The sequence below is a fragment of the Sinocyclocheilus anshuiensis genome, unplaced genomic scaffold (genome assembly GCF_001515605.1).
Source record: "Sinocyclocheilus anshuiensis isolate Anshui unplaced genomic scaffold, SAMN03320099.WGS_v1.1 scaffold379, whole genome shotgun sequence".
Taxonomy (NCBI): Eukaryota; Metazoa; Chordata; class Actinopteri; order Cypriniformes; family Cyprinidae; genus Sinocyclocheilus; species Sinocyclocheilus anshuiensis.
This window is the reverse complement of record NW_015552574.1, coordinates 68608-87248: the sequence shown is the minus strand read 5'-3', so window position 1 is coordinate 87248 and position 18641 is coordinate 68608. Positions and strand designations below refer to the sequence as shown.

Sequence of the window (18641 nt, the reverse complement as noted above, 5' to 3'; positions counted from 1 at the left end):
ATTGTGATTGGACAATATTGCACTAGACAATAAAATGACTATTCCAGATGTGTTTATCATTTTTTATTGTTCATATTAGGAGAAACAGTTACGTCAAGATGAATGAGTGTTGATCTATACAGCAAAGTCATCTTAAAGAGTAGTTAATAAGTATGACAGAAGTAACATTAATAATAATATTGAGAACCGTGTTATTTTCCAAAGACATATATGGATACAACAAGGATTATACATAGAGGATCAGCCAATCACTTGGCTGCTTGCTGGACACAGATGGCATCATGTAGGTCAATGATTGGATGGTTTAGCAATACGTTAACATCCCATACTCTGATCTCTAATGTTGCCTTTACTACATTTTTTAAAAATCATATTTCAGCTGGACCAGAAAGACAATCCTTCCCTTTTTGAATGAACATGTCATCTCTATATATATATACACACACACACACACAGAGTTAACTCCCAATGGATAATGATGATGATAATAATAATTGCATAAAAAACAAAGTTAATATAACTGGTATTAAAGGTTTTTAAAAAACACTACTAAATAGTACCTGGTAACCAAATTGTCGTCTGAAAAAATTTTTTCCCCTCCCTTCCTTTCTGAAAAAAAAAAAGACTTTGTGGAGAGGGTCAAGAAAATATAAAATGACTAAACTCTTCAGGTTAAAAAAAACAAAACAAAACAAAACAAAAAACAGAATTTTATAGATGTTTTCACACATTCATCTCCTCTAAATGTTCTCTTACATGCTCTTTCAACCAACCCGTCGCACACTCAAACACATACATACACAAGGACAATAGAAAAATACATATGATAAATGGCTAAAATGTAATGACAAATCAGAAACGATGAACAAAAAAGTTCATTTAAGTGCCATCTCCCATAAACCATTAGCTTTTGTGTATCCTTCTCCCCATTCTTTAGTGCAGTCTTAGCCATCTCTTTCCAACAGGACTCGGCTGGTAGTGACAAAGCAGTTGCACAATTCCTTGAAATGTCAATCAGCAGGCCTGCAAAGCAGTGTCATAAAAGGCATTAAAACTTCTTAAGAGCGTACAAAGTCAGATTTGGAAGAACATCAGTAATTTAACTTCATTTGGGTAAACTATTGCTTTAAACCTGCTCAAAAGCTGCAGATATTTGCATCTTTCTATGAAATAGTTTGTGATGTAAACTAGTTGCAGTTCTGTACAATTCATTTATGAGATATGTTGGTGGTATTTGTCCATATTTTCTCGTTTACCAGCATTTGTAACATTTATAACTTAGAGAAAAAAGTAAACTTGCTGGTTTTCAAAGCTTGATATAAGCATGAGCTAGTCTTTGTTAGCTGGCATTGGTAACCTTAATCACCCATTTATAAGGCTAGTGTCCATTTTTAGTCAATCTTGCACAATCCCTGCAACAAAATTAACCTTTGTTTTCATTTCATCTGTTCCTCTTAGTAGTGCTGAAGAAATGTGCCATGTAGAGAAAAAAATATCACTAATGTAAAATAATTTGCTCAATTATCCCTTCTCCTGATAAAAGTCTGAAATGGAATCATTTAAAAATATCATGTGCAAAACTGCCTCAAAACTGAGGGTGATGTATTTATGGGCAAGTTAAGTAGTCGATTATGACATTGTCCGAAATTCTGAGGGAAGTTCACAGATCGCCATTTCAGACTGCCAAATTTAAAATGTAGTTTTTTAAACTATGGTTTTTGCCCACTTTTTCAATGGTCTTGGCTGAAAGGATTTTTCCCATTTATTTTTTCCATGGGGATTTTAACAAGTCTTTGTTGAAGAGTTATAAGCCATGAAGCAAACCAACCAGCTACATGGTGAATCGTGGCATTAGAAACTTTGATTTGAAGCAAAAAAGTATTTAAAAATGGGACAAAAGTACTAAACTGCATACTTAACAGCTTATGCCGTTTGGTGATTTGCACAGATTGGTGGAGATTTCTTTGCAGAATCATGGGTAATGTAGTTTTTCCAGAAGGAAGTATGACATTATATTAACATTCTTCAAAATATCTTCTTTGGTGTTTAACATACAGGTTTGGAACAACTTTGTTGTTTGGAACAACAAAAGTTTCATTTTTGGGTGAACTGTCCCTTTAACAGCCTTGTAGCTCACAGTTGGTCTGTCTTCAATGGTTTGTATTAATTAAAAATCAATTCCCCAATGGAGAAAATGAATGGGATGTTTACTTCCGTAACCCGACTGCTGCAATCCATAGTGGCCAAAGGGACAGAATTAGGGCTGGGTATTGTATATTTCAATATTTCAATAGCTGCTAACTGAGAATAGCCACCATGACAGTTTAAGGCCTTTTTTGTGACACTGCAGAGCAAGTCTAAAGAAAGACAACAACTCATAAGAGTTGATGTGCTCCTCCATCTCTCCTTTTCTCCTCAATTTGCAAACCTGCCCTCCCCTCCTGCCAGTCTGTATTCGCAAATCCTCCTCTGTCCCAAGGCAGTGTTTTATTTCCTATCCAATTCATGGTCCGTTTCTCCTCACCCCACCTCCTCACTCTCATTCTCCTCAAGTTCCTCTACGAGTTCATGTGCTCCACCTGGATGGCAGAGGTGGAGACGGTGAGGCAGAGGTCTTTGTGGGCCGTCAGGTCGGCCACGGTGACCGGTTTGTACTGGATCTCTCCAGCAGACACGGTCTTGTACTGATGCAGGTCGAAAGGGCAGGGTATTCCCTCTGTAATAGAGTAACTGGTTGGCGGGGTGGGGTTGGGTTGGTTCTGCGCTTGGGCCGCCGTTCCCGCTCCGGCCCCCCTGCCTCGCCCACGACCCCTGCCGCTTCCCGCGCCCGAGGGCTGAGCCAGATTCTGGCCCTGCTGGGCTTGCTGGGCAGCTACTGCGGCTGCTACCGTCAGAGGGTCTGGGTTGTGTTTTCGCATGTGTTTCATCAGGTACGTCTCCTAAAAAATAACAAAAACAGAAAAATGTGTCAACATTAAGTAGTGCTGCATGATGTATAATTTTTCAATCATGATTTCTCTCGATTTATTAGGCAAAATCGCCTGCAATATTTGCCCACTGGTTATTTATCCTGAAGGCACTTCATTTTAATTTGGCATTTGCGTTATCTTAAACTGGTAACAAGCAAGCGGCAACCTCCCGCTCTCTCTCGTGAAACCAACACGGAAGTGACTAAAACTGCAATTCATCGACTGGCCGCTAGAGGCTGGCTCCAAAAGTCAGTCCCATACACTCCCCATGTTAAAATGCCCAGCTTTACAGCAGAAAAAAATTGTTTACAGCCTGGTACAAAATGTGCTTTTGGTCTATATAGCTAATTTTGCCCTTCATGACAACTGTGAGGGGGGTACATTTTTTTTCTCATGCGCTCTTCGGAAATCTACGGGTGACGTCACGGACACTACGTCCATGTTTTATACAGTCTATGGTAACAAGCCACCACAAGCTGGTTGCGGTTGCCAGATTTCAAAAGTTTAAATCCCCCAATCAGACCTGCTTTTTTGCAACATTCTGAAATGCTTAACATAGCTTAATGTCCTTAAAAACCACCAGCGAAAACCAAAATTCTCTCACATTTCTCTGGTCATAAATGCTACGACATTGGCACCATAATCCAAGTGGAAGGACAATTTTACGTTAAAGGGGACATAACACACACAGTTTCTGTTCATCTTGAGTAACTAGAGCAGGGGTTCTCAACTCTGGCCCTCGAGGTCCACTTTCCTGCAGGGTTTAGCTCCAACCTTAATCAAACTCACCTGAACAAGCTAATCAAGGTATTCAGGATTACTACAAAGTTACTTGCAGGTTTGTTTGATTAGGGTTGGAGCTAAACTGTGCAGGACAGAACAGAGTTGAGAACCCCTGACCTAGAGAGTACTACTGCATATCCAACATATCTACGAAGAGTCTTTAGTTTTATCAGATTTATAAAAGATAGAGTTGTACCGCTTCTCTCTGAATACAGTCAAGATCCTGGAGGCATGCTGTGGGCGGAGCTAAAGAGTCACGAGCACGCAAAGCTTTTGCCTAGCGATCGTCTGCAAGCTGTGATATCGACATAAATAATTCCCTTAATGCTGGGTTCTTCGGAAAGCTGAACAAGGTTATCTATCTCTCACAACCAAAAATGCACTTCTTTGGTGACATTGTTGATTTTGCGATCTAGAAATAAAATGACAAATCCTTCTCGAGAAAGTGCTGCTGACGACTTCCGTAACACGAATGAAGCACATTGTTAAACTGCATGTTAAGAGTTTTCTTCTTGTAGAAAACCATTATAAAGGAAATGCATTTGCGCTCTCCCTACATTACAGAAAAAACTCTGATGAGCTAAAAACACCAGCAAACATGTAAGTTAGTTTAATAATCACTGCTGAGATATTCTGCTCAAATGAAAGTGTAATACAGCCAGTCTCTTTCACGCAGTCGTTTGCACCTTTAAATCTGCAAGCAAACCATGCGTGTTGACTTTTCTTGACTCGTGCTTATGTCGAAGTGCAATAATTCTGATGAATGACAAATATAATCATGATTGAGAATTGTCCAAAATAATTGCGATTAAGTATCGTAATTATCAAATAGCCCTAACACGGTAATATCTAAAACTTTCGACATCTCTAACAAACTCATATCTATAATTTTAGCTTAATAAAATGAAGATTGACAAGATGGAGGACCAAGGATTGAGGTATCATGGGTGGGATCTTACAGACGTGTAGGCGCGGTTGCAGAGGCCACAGGAGAACAGTTTGGCGTGTTTCACCGTATGTGTAGACAAGTGAACCTCTAAGCTGGTCGCATCTGTGTAGCCGCGGTTGCAATTGTGACATTTGTATGGCTTGTCCTTGTTGTGCTGTCTTCGATGAGACTGAAAAAAACAAGTAAATGTCATGACAGCAGCCTTGATGTTAATGTTAACATGAAATTGACAAGCAGATTTTTCGAGACAGTTACAGCAACATGTTGCTAAGTAGCTAACAAGCTAAAATATTTATAATGGTCTGAATTAATAAACAACACTTACAAAAGAATATATGGCAATGATTTATGCAATTACAACTTAAGTGTCAGTTATGGATGGGAATCTGAAGAATGTAATGCAAATGTAATGCATTTAAGTGCCCTAAGATAATTTCAGATTTTAACAGACATTTGAAAAAAATCAAATTTTTGCACAATGTATGTTTACAGACCTTTTAATGACATAAATGCACGCTAATATTTGGTCACTACTACCATTCAAAAGTTAAAGGCCAGTATGTTTTTTTCTTTAAAAGAAATTAAGCAAGGTTGCATTGAATTGATCAAAAGTGACAGTAAATACATTTAAAATGTTTCAAAAGTTCTCCATTTCTAATAAATGCTTTGTTTCACAGAAATGAACTTTCTATTGATAAAATAGAAAATAGAATTGATTAAAATAATCCTAAAAAAAGATATCAGTTTCTATAAAAATATGAAGCAGCACAACGTTTTTTAACATTAATAATAAGAAGAAATCTTTCTTGAGCACCAAATCAGGATATTAGAATGATTTCTGAAGGATCATGTGACACTGAAGACTGGAGTAATGATGCTGAAAATTCAGCTTTGCCTCACAGAAATAAATTACATTTTAACATATACATAAAAAATCCAGTTATTTTAAATTTTGATCAAATAAACGCAGTCTTAATGACGATAAGAGACTTCTTTCAAAAACATTAACAAATCTTACCGACCCCAAAGAGTAGTGTATATATGAAATAAAAATACTAAATATAATAACTTGTACAATTTGCATTAATTAATTTTAATAAAAATATTTTAAAAAAAATATTACACTATCATACAAACAACCAGTTAGTACACTAAGTTAAAGTCTCACAAGCCACAGAATATTTAATTTACAGTTCAGTAAATCAGTCCAATAAACTCAGTGACCACTTTGACCAATTCATACGTTTTTTTTTTAATTCACTAAAAAGAACCAAAGAGTTATTAATTTCCAAAATAGTGAACTAGACTTCCATCTGCATATGAAATTCTTGAATAGTAACTGAAGAAAGTTTGCGTATTTTAGTACAGTGTTCAGTCCGCAATGGAACCAAAGGTCATGTAAAATCATTTGGTTACAGCATTTTACTACCACAGGGTTTCAATCACTTATGTAGAAAGCTGAAATGTGTGGAAGCATCCATTAATCAGCTGAAGATGGTTACCTGGAGGTTGGATAGTTGGGTAAATGTTTTCTCACAGCCGGGATGGGAACACTTGTATGGCCGATCGCCAGTATGAATCCTTCAAAACAAAACAGAAGCTTTTCTTTAGAAAGTTTGAACTAAAGATCACATGAATCCATTCTGCAGTGCTAAAATATGTTTCCAGGAAGCCTACACAATCATCTCAACTACAGCATGACAGACAACAGAGGAGGAAGGAATAAGGGAAAAGGAGAAGCCAGGAGAAGAGCAGTACGGCTGCTGTATACGGTTGGTTACTGATTCTATCTGTCCCTGTCTGTTACCTGTTATGCTGCTGTAAGTGACTGAGCTGCCTGAAGGTTTTCTGGCAGTAGGAGCAGGTGTAGGGTTTGGCGCCGCTGTGGATGCGGATGTGCTGGGACAGGTAGCTGGTGTTGGCAAACGATTTGGAGCAGTGAGGACACTTGTGCGGTTTGCCCTCTGTGTGGTTTCTAACAAGGGATGAAGGGAAGGGGATGAAAAGAGAGAAACAAACAGAGAGAGATTTACCAGTGAATCAATAAATGAGCCCTACTTGGATCAAATCGTGATCGTATCATCAAACATGTCGCAGGTTACATGCTTTTAGCAATGTGACGGTGCTCATTGTGGTGTCTGAGTTATGAAACGCAGCACACAGAAACACAAGGCACTTTATCTTATCCTCTCTCTCTCTCTCTCTCATTCTCTCTCTCACCAGCTTCCTTTCCCCTCCCTAACTATCGGGTAATATGAAACGAGCCAGAGCCTTTAAACCAGAGCAGACGAAACAGACGTGAAGAAGATAAGCAGAGTAAGATGGAATTCAATTAAAGACTCTTTCTTGTCCAACAGCATAGAAATGACATGGAAAGAAGAGAAAGAAGACATGACACAAGCCAGATAACGTAGAGAAGAAACACAGATAATACAGAAGCAAATGGAGACAAAATGCTTTTAAGCCTTCCAGCCTGCTAGGCTTAAATTAAAGTGTATTTATGGTTAATATAGTTGCTATTAGTTTTTACAAACTAAGGGATGATTTAAAATTATTGTCTGTGATAATTAATATCATCACAGAAATAGTTCATAAACTGTAGTTAAAAATAACCCAGAATATTACATGACATTGCGTCAAATAGCTAAACAACAGGGCTGCTTATTGACACATTGATTTTCCTTTTTTATTTTTAATTCAGCTATTATTTTGTCTTGTGGATTATACATATACTTAGTCAGGACAGTATTAAATAAACATGCATCCGTACTGTCAAATGTGCATTTCTAAGGGACAAAAAAAATGTAATATTAATATTGCAGCCTGCCCTGCAAACTGTGCAAACCTGTTTCATGATTCGAAACAATTTATTACTTATTAGAACATCAAGAAACTTTTTTTATCAAGAAACTATTTTAAGAAAAAATGACAGGAAAAGTGTAAAGAATTCAAAAACGTGAAGTGTCTGTCATATTCTGATCATAAAGAGTAGTTTAAAACTACAATTAAGTCTGGTTTCTACAACTTTCACTTAGGAGCAAAAATCTGCCTTTAAACCAAAAGAAATAAAGATTTGAAGGTTATTGTGATAATTATCGATATCGACTGATATGAACAATTTTATCCTGACAGTTTTTTTGGCCATATCGCCCAGCCCTATGCAAAATTATTGTAAAATTGTATACTCCTGAAAACTCCCATAAAAGAGTATAGAAAAGCTTTGAATGTGTCTATAAACATATATACATATCATATAACCATATTTATATGTATAAATCAAAAGATTTAATGTACAAACGTTCTATCAAAATACTGAGCAACACAATATTTTAAAATATTTTTTTTTTATCTATTTAAAATCAACAGAGCTGCCTACACTGACCACATATGCATAGAGTAAAAGATCGATCTTGAATAAAATGAAGATTGATTCATTGGAAAAACAATATTTTACCCAGTCCACACAAGAAAGCAGATTTAGAACATTAAATAAAAAAGCTTTGCAAGAATACAGTGCCACAAAAATGTCAACAGGACATAAAGGACTCCAAAAGAAGTAAATGAAACAAAAGTTGGTGTGAAATAAGACAAGCAGATGCGTGATGTGATTAGCATGAGACAAAAACACCTGCTTCTATCTGCAGAGAGTATATTATCCCGTTTTTCACTAGAAGTGTGTGCAAGCTCAAATGTCTCTGCACCAGGGTGGAAAAGGACATGAAGGTATCAAGAGAAAGAGAGAATGGAAAAAGTCAAAGATAAACATGCTTATCCTAATCGAAAACACGACTACTCAACTACTCAAAGCCCTGGCTCCATCCTGTAGCAGGTGCAGCAGTGCATCCTTTAGTAAGTCACACACACACATGCGTACCGTGTATGCTGCTGCAGGTGGCTGAGCTGCCTGAAGGTTTTCTGGCAGTAGGAGCAGGTGTATGGTTTGGCACACATGCGTACCGTGTATGCTGCTGCAGGTGGCTGAGCTGCCTGAAGGTTTTCTGGCAGTAGGAGCAGGAGTAGGGTTTGGCGCCGCTGTGGATGCGGATGTGCTGGGACAGGTAGCTGGAGTTGGCGAAGGATTTGGAGCAGTGAGGACACTTGTGCGGCTTCGCCTCCGTGTGCGACTTGGCATGAATCTGCATGTCTGATTTGTTGAAGAACGTCACCGCACACATCCGGCACCTAAAGGGAAAAATAAGCATGTGCATTTGCATTCGAAATACTCACAAAATGATCATTTTAAAAACACTGCAACAGCCTTGACACTTCTGAAATCTTAAAACTGAAAATGTATCACATGAATGCCTTTTGCATTCCATTTATCATCTTTATCGATGCTCCCTTACAAGCTGACGGAAAATAAAGCGATATTTTTGTAAGGTGGCAGAAATGTCATGCAATTAGACTTAAAAGTTCAAATAAAAGCACTAATACACATAGTGTACTAATACACTTATCAAATAGTGTCAGTGTGCTGCAATGTGCTGCAGTGTTTAATGCACACTCAAATTAATCAAGCCTGCAAATATTTAAGAAAATGGCTATTTATTTCTTAAGCAATAATATGCACCTGTATGACTTGTTCCCATCTTTGCCTGGATGATCATCCTCATCATTGGAAAGGTCATATGGGTCACTCGTGTTGTGCTGTAAAAGCGAAAAAATTAAGTGAGCATCTTAATATAGGTAAACTTTTACTTTTGCATCAGTCAACACCTTTAGTACAATAGACAATTTAGGGAAGCATGTTTTGAGAGTCTTTTTTAACAAACAATAAAACTAAATTAATAAAGTGTCTCAGTTTGGTTTACTTCTCTCTATTTTAAGTTCTTTAAAAATGTTACCCCTTTTCTAAATTGTCTTATCAGTGACGGCTTGTTTGGACAATAACACAGACCTGCATCTTGAAAAAAAAACATCTGCTGATTACCAATAAAGTCCTAATATTACCTAATCTGATGATGCTGAGTTTAAAAATATCAATAAAAACTTTCCATCATGTACATTTTTTTCACAAATGAAGAAATAATTATTTCAAATTACTTATATGTATCAGCTCTAATGCACTTATCAAAATAACAAGTAGGTTTCGTAATTCAATGACAAATTGAAGTTTTAAAAACGTATCATTTAACTTACAATTTGCAATGGAGTGGAAAAATATGCATAAATACATTGAATTTAATTACAATGAACTTTACATAAATTATAAATCGTGTTTTTTGCCACAAAATCTGCATCATGTTTGCATTTTCTTCTGTCAAACTGGCCAGAATTCCAACCTTGAAAGCGTGATTAGGCATAAAATAATGTCATACATGTGAAAGTGGGCTGATTTTGACAAAACATTTCTTCACATGGTTGCCAAAAGCTAAAACTCTACAAAATGCATCATATATTGTGAGAAAGTGTGACATGCTCGAGCAAAACAAGCACTGAATTTTGAAACAGAACCACAAAATTAGTAAAAAAATAAATAAAACAATTACTGGATTTCATTCATTGAATATGATGCAGGGCAGTGTAAGATAAACAATAACTTATTTACATAAAGGTAAAATGATGACGTCTCACCTGACCCCCAGCGGCCAGGTGTGCAAGAATTAGCGCATCACTTCCTGTGGCGAGTGCATGGGCTGAAACGAGACCTGCCCTTGGCATCATGGACTTCTTCTTTCTGCCCCGCTTTGAGGGAAGTGGCATGACTACGGCGGGTGGAATACTGCCATCCTCTTTCTTGTCTGTTTGTGTCAGTGGGGCAAAAACACAGTAATATAATATTGAATATGAAACATAATCTGCATAATTTCTTCTTGCAACTCTGCATTCAGAGGATAAAGGCAACGTGTTTTAAACTTTGCTATCTTCAAAGCTATACAGTCTGAAATGTAACGGTCTGACATCAAATCCTTCACACTGACATTGATAAACTCAATTATTTAGTAAACATTTCAAATAAATTTCAGTAAAACAGACAGAAATGCGCACTAAAACCTAAATATGCATTTGCAATATTGTAAAGACCCAATTTTAAAGGTGCTCTATGTAATATTGACAGCTAACAGTTGAAATGGATACTGCAGTCCAAATTCAAAATATGAGAGATATTTGTTTCTCCCGACCCCTTCTTTTCAGACTCAACGCTCACATGGGTTGCCAGATTGTGGACACGCAACAGGAACAAGCACAAATGACAATGGAACTGTACGTTGTTGAGTTGATTTATCTGCGTTTTAATATTCCTCTCTTCATAGAGCTGTTTAGATGAATGCTGAGGCTTTTTAGGTCGGGTAGAAACGGCGATCTCTGACGCAATTCGTTTTTGGTCACCATGGCTGTAATACGCAGTGTTTCCCGCCAACTGGCAACCCAGGGTGTCGAAATACTATTGGGTAAATTGGCAGTGGGCGGAATCACACAGACCAAAACAAAAACAAGCATTCCGACACGGAACACACATTTCAAAGTCGAATAACTGGCTGTAGCATTATTTTTCAAAGAAACAAGTATGTGAACTTGACATGTTTCCTATATATCTGCAAACCTATTATAGCATTTTGATGCTTTAGTAAAGTCAAACAAATGACATACAGCGCCTTTAAAGGTCTACCTTGGCAAACCATTGTGGTTTCCAAATGACTAATCTTATATGTCTGACCCAATTTTAAAGCCAAATGACTGTATTAAATGAAATAATTTCGTTCTTATTTGAATTTTTAAAAATAACCAAAATCGAATCCAAGCAAGAAGTGGTGGTTACTGCTATTTCAAGTCAACAGACACCAAATTTAATAAAGTGTTATTTCACTGCATAAGTGCTTTAGTGATGTGAATGTGATTGACTGCAGGTTTCTGGTAGAGATGTACATGTGCTATTATACTTACAGTGGCTGTGGAGATAGAGGGAAGGGGGCCGGACAGCCTCTGACAGAAAAGAGCAGAACATTCTCAACATATAGAGCGCGCTGTCCCTCTCTCTATTCATCCATCATCCATCCCTTCTCACTACCTCCCACAGTCACTCTCACTTTCACTTCCTACAGCTTCTTTGGCTCTCAGACTGGCTGAGTAAGCAAGCATATGTGTGTGTGTGTGTCTGCTGCTTTTACAGTGAAAGTGACATGAAAAACAATTATGAGAATAATCAATATTCTGCAATGTGTGGTGTATTATCTGTTGTTATATAAGAAGGAAATGCTTAAACACATGCTCTTAATATTATGACTCATGAATTATGAATCATTTGTGACTAAGAAATGCCTACATAACGGTCACTATTTACTGTTCAAAAAATGGAGAGCTATGAATTTTGCATAATAACAGGAACATCATTTTGAAGTAACTGTGTGCAAGAAAAGTTAAAAAATGTTTGGGCTGTAGCAGACATACTTTTATTCAGCAAGGATGCATTATATTGATAAAAAATGACAGTAAAGACATTCATGATGATACAAAATATTTAAATTTCTAATAAAAGCTGTTCTTTTGGACTTTCTATTCATCAAAGATCTCTAAAATATAAAATCTATCAGTTTTCAGAAAAATATGAAGCAGCACAACTGTTTTCAACATTGATAATAATCAGAAATGTTTCTTGAACAGCAAATCAGTATATTAGAACGATTTCTGAAAGATCATGTGACACTGAAGACTGAGTAATGATGCTGAAAATTCAGCTTTGCATCACAGGAATAAATTACATTTTACAATAATATTCACATAGAAAACCATTATTTTAAACTGTAATAATATTTCACAATATTACTCTTTTTACATTTTTTTGATCAAATAAGTGCAGCCTTGTTGAGCAGAAGAGACCACTTTCGAAAACATTCAAATATCTTACAAATGTGTATTATTGATAAACTGATAGATAGATAATTTTCTCATGAATAAATTCAAATGTAATGTTACTTATTGTGAAGTTCTATACAAAATATTCTTAGTTCTAACATTCTTTTTTTGGTTTTACCATCATTATTTTTACCATAAGTATGGAAGGTATAAACTGCAGCATGTTAAAAATGTGTATATTTTGGAAGGGTCAGAAAGGGGCATAAAATTGTTTACCTGTGTTTGTTGGGTGTAAAGCGGACACAATCATGGTTGTTGTGGGTGGTCCAGAAACAAAAGACTGAGAGGAGGCAGGAGGAGTGACCAGTGCCCCTTGAGGAGTCGTGATCACTAACCCTGCTGAGAAACAGATGACAAACACATCAATTTGACCGATTCTGATAACCTCATTACATTAACATTTGATTTCTGAAACTATATATATGTGTAAGGGCTAAAATTTGTCAATTCAATACAAGTACTCGATTAAAAAAAAAAATCCTCGATTGCATTTTGCCCATGTCGAGTAAGCGCCAAAATACCAGAAGTGGCGCATTCCACAGACGAGAATTAATTAAACGCATTATTTTACCGTTTATCAAGGCTGCATCATATATTAATCCCATTTAAAAATCATAATAAAGCATAAAGTTATTGTCAATTCAAAACGATACAATTGAATTAAATACATATATGCGATGCAGGTTTAATATATGTACTTTAATTATTTACATGCGTGTAGGTTACGTACACTTTGTTCTGAAAAGCGAGGTGTGCTCTGATTGGCCAGCTATCCAGTGCGTTGTGATTGGCCGAATACCTCAAGGTTGAGACAGAAATGTTACGCCCCTTACCATATTTGGAATATCAGCTTTCATGGCGGCGACGGCAACAATACTACAGTAAGAATAAAAGTTACGCCTTCTTTTTTTGCGTTTACATTTGGGCGGTGTTATGCAAATCTTCCAACACAGTGACGTAGATTTGTGGGGGCGTGTTTAATTGAGGCGTTTTAGGAAGGTGTGGATGAGTCTTAACTTTTAGAAAGAATATTTCTTTGGATTTGAGACTTTAATCTTTGCGACTTTAGGGATTTTATATATGCACGAACAGCTTGTAACACTCCAAAAAGAAAGGAAAAATTAAAATTGTCTCATTTGAACCCTTTAACAGTTTTGTTCAGTAAAACCATATGATTACTTGCTTTTGATACTTTATTTGAACTAATTACTATTGCCTCATTACTATTATAAATGTATTTTAAGTAATTTTAAAAGCTATTGTTCACTTGGGTCTATTTGGGTCTATTTTTATATATATCTATTTGGGTCTATTTTTATATATATATATATAAGTGCTGTCAAACGATTAATCGCATACAAAATAAAAGTTTGTTTACATAATATGTGTGTGTACTTTGTATATTTATTATGTATGTATAAATACACACACATGCATGTATATTTAAGAAAAACATGTTACGTTTATATATTAAATATATTTATATGATATAAATTATATGAATATAAATATATACATGTAAATATTTTCAAAATATATGCTATATATATATATATATACACACACACACACACCCCATTGATTTTTCAAAACGTGGAATACCCACCTGCTGTCATGATGCCAGTAGATGTGACAGGCACCACCGTGATGTTCTGGGACGTGTGAGGTGGGTGCAGGTGCACTCCCACGCCAGATATTTGCGCCCCTGCTGTCCCGCTCGTTCCTCCTCCACCCTCCTGCTTCGGCACCCTTCCGACGGCTCCCGTGTCCATGGCGACCGAGCCCGGCACCGTCAGCACCGCCGTGGGGTAGTGCGCCGTGGACGAGTGAGGAAAAGCAGTGCCCTTGTCCGGCCCCAGCTGCTCTTTCATCTTATTCAGAAACATGGCGTTCTCAATCTAAACTCGCATGGGGGAATGAATGGGAAAAAAACAAGGGAAAAAAGGGAAGGATGAAAGAGGAGGATGGATTGAGAGATAAACGCAGATGAAGGATGAAGGGGAAGAAGGAGAGAGCAGCGAGGGAAGGGTTACTTTTTATGGATGCTGGTGCAGGGCTTCCAGTGTGTAACTTTCACATGGATCAGTGCGAGGCTGGTGTTAGCCATCCCGGACTGGTATGCTTGTTTTGCTTTTTTTTATTTACTAGATTGTGCTCTATAAGCATGGCGTGTCCGTTAAAGACACAAGGATGTACTGTACAAGAGAGTCCAATAATAAGTTGTCTACCTGTCCTTGCACTGTTGGAACGGGAGACCAAAAGTATGATGAGTTGAAATGGGAATCTTCCATTATTTCTGCAATTGAAAAGCAACATAACTTGTAAAACACCCACTCTGCCTTTGGCAACACTTATGAAATGACACCTCGTCCTTATGTTTCTCCTGTGGCCTGAAGGTTTATTCACTCACTTGGACTGTACTGTATTCATTTGGGCACCCAAGTACCTTGCATAACATAAAAATGCTTTTTTTCCTAATATGTTCTTTGAAACACCTGCCAAATATTATGCACCTTCATCCTTTTGACAATTGTGATTTATTTCTCTTTATTGAAGCAAAGGACTTTGGAGCATCTTTCGCAAAAAAAAATGTTTGGCAAACATTGTTTGGCAAAGAGGCGTGTTGGGTTAGGAATCACAATGCATGCACGACCCAATGTGTAAAACACAACTGACATGCATAAAATAAAAATGCATGCATGCCAACTCAGCCTGCACAATACAGGAAAAAAAAACAACTTGAACCAGCCTAAGATTGTTTGCTGGTCTCTCAGTCTAGCTATCTGGTACTCTGCTGGTTGTTGGCCAACTATAGTTCAACAGACTAACCAACTAAAACCTTTTAATCTCAAGATGAAATGTTAGAAGTGACAGATATTTTTTTGTTTTGTTTTGTTATGCACATTGAAATTAGTGTTATTTTAGCATCATTGATACACTTTTATAGTTTTTGCTAGAGATGCACTGAAATTTCAGCCGCCGAAAATGGTATTTTCGGTTTTCAGCCGAAAGAGAAAAACATATTTAGCACACAAGTTGCACTCTCCCTCTAGCCATTGACACTGCGCTTTGTGACGCTCTGCTCAATATTCCACTCTGGTGTTCCACCAGGGTTGCCAGGTCTGCTTAACAAAACTCGCCGAATGGCCAATCAAAAATAGCCCAAAAGTAGCCCAATGACCATTTTCCTAATATCAAAACACAACTCAAGGGCTCCTTACTAATGACCTCTTTCACAAACACATCGACCGCAGTATTATCATTGGTAGAATATAAAATATTCAGTACAAGCATTTTAGTCAAATATGCTTTATGCAGTACTTCAAACCATTAACCCACAGAGGAAAAACCAACCCACAGCAACAGTTTAAAAGTAGCCTAATTCTGCAGGAAAACCCCGGACTTGGCAACCCTGGTTCCACTGTGCTGTAATATGATGTAGTACAGCTGTACTGAGCTACGCTGGTAAAATGATGCTACCCTCTCGTGACGTTATGCACTGCTCACACGCTCTGATAATAATAGCTTTGTATAAGGACTATACAGGACTATACAAAGGACTATACATTATTTGGATAATTAGTAAAATTAATTTGTTTCATCTGATTCTGTTGCATAGAACTAAATAAAAAGAATATGTTGATATTTAATATTAATATATATTTTGTCCAACTTTATTGTGTTACTTTCAATAAAAGTGTGGTTATTTTATTGGCTTTTTTTTTATTCACTATAATTAAAATTGAGTTAAATTAAAAAGTCTTACAAAATATTTTTTTATTATTTAATAAAACAATAAATAATTATTACAAAGCAGTTTCCGTTTCGGTTTTTGGCCAAAAGCATCCAGAATTTTCAAAGTGTACAATTGTGATTGCTGTGTAAATGCATTAATTCATCCTCTGAGCAGCATTAAACAGTGTGTAAAGACACCTAAATGCTACTTCAGAAATGCTTCTGTGCCATCTTTGCTGTTTAAATTTCCCATTAGGAATTATTATAATTATAACAATAATAACCCTGGTCCGAAATGTATCAGATTACCAAAAAAGAAAAAAATGCAGTAGCCCCTCACTGCAGAACAAAGATCCAGGGGGCGGGGTTGGATCCACATCTAGGGGGTGGAGATGGTAGGTTTAGGGGTGGAGATGGGTGGCTTTAGGGATCAGGGGGTGGAGACAGGTAGGTTTAGGTATATGTAAGGTGGGAGGAGTTGGATCTGGATCCAACCTCGCCCCCTGGATCTTGTGTTCTGCAGTGAGGACCATCTCAAAAAATGTAGGGCGGGATTTAGTTCTATGCATGGGTTGTTGATTGGATTTTGAGTGGGCGTTGCACTCAAAACAGAAGACATGAATGTGAGCTTGCAGGGGTGGGGTTTAGGTGGACTAATGATTGGAGAAGTCCTGCATGTCACCAGAGAAAAGTCTGTCATTTTCAGTTTTATGACCAGTTTTATGACATTTTGATTACACATTACAAACACAGATGATCTGTTTACAATAGAATCTGTAATATGCATTTAGAAAACAGATCAAGTTTCATGCCAACTTTAAACCAGCCAACAGACCATCCTGACCACACTGAGGAACCAGCTGAGCTTTTTTTTTTCAGCAGTGCTAAATTAGTATAAATTTGAAAGAAAACAGCTATAAAAAGGGTAAAATAAAACATAACACTTTGATGTTTTTTTTATAATTCATTTTCTTTACACACACACACACAATTTGCATGCAGGAGAGATGCAGAACTTGCATGGAGATTCGCGCGCGCTATAAATAGGCATCAAAACAAAAGCATCGCCTCGCGATCCAGCCAAATGTTATCTGTGACTGCCGATCATAAAAAAACAAAACAAAGCAAATGTGCAGACCTCTTAGTCAACTTCTGACATAGTCTTTAATTTCGTATGCACGCCTAAATAATATCAATGGAAGCCAAAACGTCGCGTTTTAATTTATTTTTTAATGGTTGCATGCGTGTTTTGCTGCAATGACAGCTCATTTTGCATGTTTCTATCTGATGGGACAATGTTAATAGCATATGCATCAGGAAAGGTAGCTGGAACGGCACAAAACCATCCATTAATGATATCAAGGCTTCCTCAAACAGCCTCCATTAAAATGCCAGCTTTTGTTATGCACGCGAAGAAAGAAGCACTATCTAAAAGCTATGCAACATGTAAACTTCCGCTTGCAAACAATAATGCCCCTATGCCTCCATCCCTCTTTCGGTTAGTCTCGCTGAGAAAATAAAAGAGAAAAAAAAAACTCGAGGATAAAAAAAAAACCCGAAGAGAGAAAAAAACCGTCGACGCCAATGCGAGAGAGACGCAGCTTCATGCAGACTTCCGGCTGGCGAGACAGGGGGAGAAGCGCCCGCGTGAGTTGCTCAAATTTGGAGAAAGAATTCACAATTAACTTATAACTCTGTGTTAATTACCGGTGCTGGCGATTCCCTTTCAACCCCCAGGGCTCCTCCGGGCCGGGACAGTTCGGAAACTTCGTCCAAATCCGCCCGAACCCCTTGGATTCAAATAAAAAAAAAAAAAAACGGCGAGGAAAAAAAAAAAAAAACGAAGAGAGAAAAAAAAAACGTCGACGCCAATGCGAGGGAGACGCAGCTTCATGCAGACTTCCGGCTGGCGAGACAGGGGGAGAAGCGCCCGCGTGAGTTGCTCAAATTTGGAGAAAGAATTCACAATTAACTTATAACTCTGTGTTAATTACCGGTGCTGGCGATTCCCTTTCAACCCCCAGGGCTCCTCCGGGCCGGGACAGTTCGGAAACTTCGTCCAAATCCGCCCGAACCCCTTGGATTCACCGATTTTTTTCCCCTCAATTTTTTTCTATTTTTTTCTCTCCCGACTCCGCGCGACTCCACTTCCTGTGAATGAGGTCAAAATGATCGCAAGCCTACCACCAAAATCACTTCCGCCATGTGAGGTCATGTATTTTTCTCCAAAAATAATGTTCACAAATAAATGGATTTGTGTCATTGTAATTTACATTTTACCAAAGTCATAAAGTGCATGTTACTCGATTTACGTTTAACTGTGAAATAAGAAATCGCCACCTCTCATCAAT

At 37.4% G+C, this 18641-nt stretch overlaps 1 protein-coding gene across 5 annotated transcripts; it reads right to left on the bottom strand.

Moving 5' to 3' along the window:
• Positions 1-2060: 2060 nt before the first annotated feature.
• LOC107665159 (zinc finger protein 384-like) lies at positions 2061-18315 on the bottom strand. 5 transcript variants are annotated; one of them, XM_016455927.1, is made up of 12 exons: positions 17998-18077; positions 14784-14851; positions 14162-14453; positions 12772-12891; positions 11587-11625; positions 10276-10442; positions 9272-9348; positions 8659-8883; positions 6509-6676; positions 6204-6282; positions 4712-4870; positions 2062-2939 (listed from the first exon to the last, which is right to left on the bottom strand). In XM_016455927.1, exons 2-12 carry the CDS (start codon positions 14844-14846, stop codon positions 2559-2561), a joined length of 1770 nt encoding a protein of 589 aa, XP_016311413.1. In that variant the 5' UTR covers positions 14847-14851; positions 17998-18077; the 3' UTR covers positions 2062-2558. The 5 variants fall into 5 exon arrangements, with proteins under 5 accessions (XP_016311416.1, XP_016311413.1, XP_016311412.1 ...); XM_016455926.1 differs by lacking the exon at positions 17998-18077 and adding an exon at positions 18285-18315 and having other exon boundaries at positions 2063-2939; positions 12772-12894; XM_016455925.1 differs by having other exon boundaries at positions 2063-2939; positions 12772-12894.
• Between the last annotated feature and the right edge of the window lie 326 nt (positions 18316-18641).